Raw genomic sequence first — 6,111 nt, 5'->3', positions numbered from 1 at the left:
ACTAATCGTTCTGTGAGGCAGCAGGAACACCACTGGTGTTCCCTATGATCCTTAACACTAGTGAAGAAACCATTGGGGAAACGCCTCAATGTACAGCATTAACGACGAGGATCACAGCACCAGCATTGACGCACGTGTGCCGTATATATGTACTGTACAAGCAGTATCGAAGCTACCGAGGTAGGCTCATATGCGTACGATGGTCTAAAAGCCTGATCGCATCAGGAAGGCCTCTCAAAAGAGCTTAATGTAACTTAACCCTTATCAGAATATCTACTGTAACTGTCCATGATGCCGACAGAGAGTTACGTGCTTTTGGCGGCTATCCTATCGGTATGAGTCCGCAGAACGTTGCATACGATGAAAAGGGATATATATATGTAGGAAATTGCCATTCTGGTTTAGCTTCTGCTCAACATCGACTCACTTGTTCTTTACCCGTTTTCATCTGTGAAAAGGAAGTTTCCAGAAAGGCAACAATAGCATCAATGCCCTCCAGTTCCCTTATCCAGTGTCCTCTATTATCCATTCCGGAGTGTTCAACCCAATCCACATAAATTCCGATCTTTGTTCGATTTTAGAGAACCCGTCGACCGAGCTCAATATCAATTCACGCATCGTCCATTCCATACAGTATAGAATGAGTGTTGACAACATTCTCTCAATATCGGCTGGTTTAGTGCCGTGAGATTCCTCACATCCGACGAGATGAGGGGACATTCTGAGACCATCAATTTCACCTTTGTTCCACAAGCGACGTCTTCAGGCGGGGCATTTTGTTAAAAGTCTTCCTCGTCGGCCACGTTCGCAAATGAAAGCCACCCCACATTCCAAGAACACCCAAATCCACCCAATACCCCCCTTGATATGGCCGGATGAACGTAGGAATAGCAACCGATGCCCATAACGTCGACGTCATGCTCCTACTTGGCCCTTCAAGGATGGCCTTTTCAGGCTTCCCAACGAGAAGCTCAATCCTCCCTTCTCCTCCTCCCCCCCTTCTTCCGAGTCTACGGGACATAGAGCGTGGATTCTTGCAAACCATCATCCACCAGAATATCGTTTTGTTCTTCGTCACTGGAATTTTGCCAGCGAACGCACTTAGAACCAAGCTCTCAAGTCTTCTTTGAACGCGCAATTCCACCGATCTCCGGATGTGTGTAACACCCATCAACATGCAGGATAGCGTGTTGCGAAGCTCTTGTTGGTGGAGGATTTGGTATCGAAAAACTCTTCTCCAAATTCGGGCTGTTAACTGTCACGCCCGTAGAAGAGGATGACTGTATTTGCATGTTTTGCATTTGGTTCGACGATATGGGGTGCAAAAAATGCCATTTTCTCGTCGGTGCCGTTTATCCCACGATCCTTTGCAGGCGGCGGACTTGAAGTAGGATTTTGGGAAATAGCCAATGCAGAGGATCAGTATTTCTATAAATTTCCTGGGTCTTTGTAACATATAACATTGTTAGATATTGTGGAAGAGTGTGGGTGGTTGAATCGTCCAGCTTGACGTCAGCGAACGAGTCGTCGTCCAGTAATAGAAAAAAATATGTATTGGGCGGAGGACCCAGCAAGTGCCTTCTTTCTTTTCTTTTCCTTTTTTCATCCTTTAGGAGCTTAAGTTCAAGCATTGATACCCATTCAACCCACTTGACTGTTGTAGAGCCCTCTCTCTGCCTCAGAATAGCCTTTCTGCCCCTGGGAACACCCGACTAATCGGGTTTAGTGCCTTTCGCAGCCAGCTTTGACATCCTACTTCGCGCTAATGCCGATCCGGCCAAGCGCCATTTTTTTTCCGCATCAACTTTTTTTTCACACTCGCAAAACAATCCAAGCCCCGGTAGGACAATGCGTTGGGAGAGCGAGGAAGAGAGAGATAGAGAGAACGATATAATTTCACCGTGCGGGCGGATTTTGCTGTCCATCCCATCCTATCGCTCCGGTCCAACTTCCCGGCAAATTGGCATCCGTCCTCCTCTTCAACATCTTCAGACAGCAGACTCCGCTCCTCCCTCCTTGCCATTTCCTCTCCGCTCCATTATTAACTAACTCCTTGCCGCGTTCACCCTCAACATATCTAACACCAAACCATGGGGATAAAAAAGGGCTCAAGAGGCCCCGTCTCTAAAATCTCCTCAGCCGCAGCCCCCTCAGCATCCCCTCCCACCCTCTCTGCAAATAAATCTTCCATCCTCCGCTCAGCATTCTCCCCATCCGAGTATCAGCTGGCGCTCTTTGCATCCGTCATCCAGGGTCTTGACTCCCAGCACCTCCGCGTCCACGAGATCGGTTCCGGGTGTCTGCAATGCGAGCATGCCGTGAATCCAAGGGAAGCCATCACCTCGCTAGATTGGGGCTTCTATGGCGATTCTCACCACCGAGATCGCGATCAACATATGAAGAAGAAGCGCAAGCGCGGGTCATCCGGTGTAAATGGCATCGCTACTGCTGATGGCGGGAATTCGGGCAATGTGGTTATTGCGTTTGGTACCAGTACGTCTGATATTCGAATGTACTCGCCAGCCGAGGATAGGATTGTTGGAACGCTTTCGGGCGGGCATGAGAAGGGTATTAGAGATTTCAAGTTCACGGTGAACACTCCCGCGGCTGAGGGGTGGAGTATTGGTGGTGATGGGAAGCTTGTACAGTGGGATCTAAAAGCTGGCCGAAGTATACGGTAGGCTTGCTTAATTCCTCTTCTTCCTTTTTGCACCTCCCTCCCATTCTACCTAATCGAATTTCGTTTCGTTTTGTCTAACGACGTCTTATTTTCTCCAGGGTTATTTCTCTACCATCAGCTTCTGTCTCCGCTCTCGCGCGGCCCGTTCCGTCGAATCCTCCCATTCTTTGCGCCTCTCAAACGCCCTATCTAATAGGCCTCGAGCAGGATGGCATTGACGGCGTGGTTTCATTTAGTGCTATGAAAAATTCCATACATACACTAATTCCCTCTTCCACAGATATGGGCAATCTCTCAGAGCAATTCCTTGCTTCTGATTCCGACCGTTATATCAACATTTTTGATTTGCAAAAACAGAAAATCTCAAATACGCTAGTCGCTGGGAGCGAAATTGAATGCTTGGCGTTTTATCCGGCCTCTCGGAAAGGTGGCCACGCGGAAAAGAATAAGAAATCTACAAGGTCGAATCAGTTGCAAAAACAGCTTCTTGCTGCAATCACGCATAATGGTGTTGTTGAACTTTTTCCTAAACCCTTTCACCAAGTCGAGTCCCTCGGTTCCGCGCACAGTCTGAAACCGCGGGGGAAAGCAATGACACGCCGTGCGGAAGCTGTGATTAAGATCGTCAGACCCGATAAGTCTCGAACGGCGGTACCTGCCGTTTCGGTTAGTTTCCAGGGCCCGGATCTAGTCGTTGCGTGGGTCGAAGGCGGTGTCAACTTGGTATTTGAAAGGATACGCTGGCAAGACGAGGATACAGAAGAACTTATGTTTCAGGGGGAAAAGGAAATCGTGCGTGGCAAGTCGATATCTATGCTCAGATCCACAATGATGAACGGAGTCAAGCATGTTGGCAGGACACAAGTAGATGAGTCGCATACAGTTGTGGAACAAGGCGGGGCTGCAGAAAACATTCCCCTGGAAGACGAGAGTGAGAAACAGAAAGACAACAACATATCGAACCCCAGTGATGATGACGAAGAAGACTCCAATGAAGAGGATGTAGAAGACGAAATGGAAGCGGAAAGGGAAGAAGCAGAAACGCCCAAAAAGGCATCAGCGTCAGCAACATCCCATACGCAGCAGGAAGACATCAACATGATGGATGCCGACGCAGAAGAAGGCGGCGAGCCCTCCTTCGGCGAACTCGTCCGCGCCCATGCTGCTGAACCCATCGACGTCGAAGCGGAGCTGGATGACGCGGACGCAGACGCAGACGCAGACGCACACACCCGCGCCCTATCCTCAACAGCCAATAAGCCCAACACCACCCTCCAGCTCCCCGCTGGCATCTCCCTCGCTACCGTCCTCTCCCAAGCCCTCAAAACAAGCGACAACACCCTCCTCGAATCCTGCTTCCACACCACAGACATGAACATCGTCCGCGCCACGATCCAGCGCATGGACTCGTCTCTCGCCGCCACCTTGCTCCAGAAGCTCGCTGAGCGTCTCTCCACCCGCCCTGGACGCTACGGCCACCTTCTCGTCTGGGTGCAGTGGACCTGCATCGCCCATGGCGGCTCGATCGCGGGGAGGCCGGATGTGCTTCGAAAAATGACTGCGCTGTTCAAGGTTATGGACCAGCGGTCGGCGAGCTTGTCGTCGCTTCTGTTGCTCAAAGGGAAACTCGATATGCTTGATGCGCAGCTGGGGCTTAGGCGGAACCTGCAGCGGGCTGCTGGTGCTGGTAGTCGTGGCCGTGGGAGTCATGGTACGGGCGTGCCGGGTTCTGAGGAAGATGATGAGGAGGAGGACGTCATTTATGTTGAAGGTGAGGAAGATTTGGTGGATAGCGGGGACGAAGAAAGCGGTGATGTCCGGCGCGTTAAAGGCTCTGCTGCCGCTATTGGTGTGGCTGCAACTGCCGCGAAACGAGGCGTAGTCGGTGAGGATTTCAGCGACGGAGCGGAGGATGAGGAAGATGAGGATATGCCCCTAGCACTTACCGGGGTGGCGTCTGGAGATGATGAGGAGGATGAGGATAAGGATGGCGAAGAGGAAGGGAGTGAAGATGAGGAGGTGGAGCTGTTCGATGACGAGGCGGATGAGTCTGAGGATGGAAAAGGGGCTGATGAGGAAGAGGACGACGAAGAAGAGGATGAGGATGAAGATGAAGGAAGTAGTATGGCGGACTTTATAGCGGGTTCTGAGGAGGATGAATCTGTCGACGACGACGACGACGAGCCCGCCCCTGTGCCGTCGTCGTCGTCGTCGTTGTCGAAAAGGGTCAAGTCAAAATTGGTAAAATCGCGGAGATAGATGTATAGAGCCATTTTTTCCCTCTTGAAAATTCTCCCTTTTGTTTTTCTTTCTTGCCTTCCACGTTTTATTTTCCCATTTCTTTATTTTTGCAATTTTTTTTTTTTTTTTTTTTTTTTTTTTTTTTTGGGTTTTCTCAAACAGCGGTATATTAAAATTTGGCTTTTTTGATGTATGCCAGCAGTGACTCTCTCGCATTTGCATGCATGTATGTACCTGGTCTCTTGGTTCGTTTAGTATTTATTCTCTAATCTCCGGATATGAGATTTCAGCTTAAAGATATTTTCGATATAAATCCTAGTGTAAATCTGAATCTACACATCTGTTTTCAATTCTCCTGTTCCGGGAAAATAAGTACAGTATATCAAATCAAATTGTTCACCACGCCGGTTGGCAAATACTAGCCAAAATGAGGAAAATAAGGAAACCTTCCTGAAAACCAATAAAGATAACATTGATTCCATATCACTAGCTATAGCTTAGGTTCAAAGAAACGAAACTAATAATGTTGATAAAATAGGCCACAAGAGAACGCTGCAGCTTAGAACAGGCTAGGCTTGCCAAACAGAGCCGGCCTAAGAAATGTTCAACTTCCTAGGCCTGTAAGTAAGAAAAAGTGAGAGAAAGAATTGATAGCGCTTAGACACGACCTAAAATGTATTGGGAAATTATCTAATAACCTCGCTCCCTTCCCGTTCAATCCCTTCCAAGCTTTCCAAGATAGCACTCCCACCCAACTGGCCAGTGGCTCCAGCCGTACTCTTCCGCGGCCCACTCCACACCTCATGGAATTTGACGCATTCATCGCTAGAGGCGACTATGATGCATCCTTCCTCCGCAGTACGGGACCACCATGTACCCCCTTCCCGATACGCGACCCGGGGCCTTGTAGTACTATTTATGGAAGACTCGGGGGAAATAGATCGATTGGAACTGGTTCCCATTGCGGGGTTTGGCAGTGCCGCTACAACTGTAGAGATGGACGATGATGTCGATGGCACACGCTCCTCCCCACCCGTGTGTGCTATATCATTGGGACCTCCGGGGTAGCTGATCGCCCACAAAGCACGGCCGCAATCGAATGAATTGTCAGAGTCGGTGCTCCCAGGTTCGCTATCAGAAATTGGGTTCCAGGGGATGGCTACAACTTCCTGGCAACTGGGCCATGCAAA

The 6,111-nt window shown here is 49.5% G+C and overlaps 2 protein-coding genes across 2 annotated transcripts; one reads left to right on the top strand and one right to left on the bottom strand.

The window, feature by feature from the left end:
- Positions 1 to 2,090: 2,090 nt before the first annotated feature.
- On the top strand, positions 2,091 to 4,939 carry HCAG_01688 (conserved hypothetical protein; the record flags this gene model as incomplete). The annotated part of the gene is made up of 3 exons (XM_001544591.1): positions 2,091 to 2,493; positions 2,524 to 2,677; positions 2,779 to 4,939. 3 exons carry the CDS (start codon positions 2,091 to 2,093, stop codon positions 4,937 to 4,939), a joined length of 2,718 nt encoding a protein of 905 aa, XP_001544641.1.
- A 551-nt stretch (positions 4,940 to 5,490) lies between these two features.
- Positions 5,491 to 5,883, bottom strand: HCAG_01687 (predicted protein; the record flags this gene model as incomplete). The annotated part of the gene is made up of 2 exons (XM_001544590.1): positions 5,491 to 5,514; positions 5,620 to 5,883. The coding sequence occupies 2 exons, from the start codon at positions 5,881 to 5,883 to the stop codon at positions 5,491 to 5,493; spliced, it is 288 nt and encodes a 95-aa protein (XP_001544640.1).
- Positions 5,884 to 6,111: the final 228 nt, after the last annotated feature.

Source organism: Histoplasma capsulatum, genomic scaffold (genome assembly GCF_000149585.1).
Source record: "Histoplasma capsulatum NAm1 scaffold_1 genomic scaffold, whole genome shotgun sequence".
Taxonomy (NCBI): Eukaryota; Fungi; Ascomycota; class Eurotiomycetes; order Onygenales; family Ajellomycetaceae; genus Histoplasma; species Histoplasma mississippiense.
Note: the sequence above shows the minus strand (reverse complement) of the source record. Positions and strands in the feature narration are given on the sequence as shown.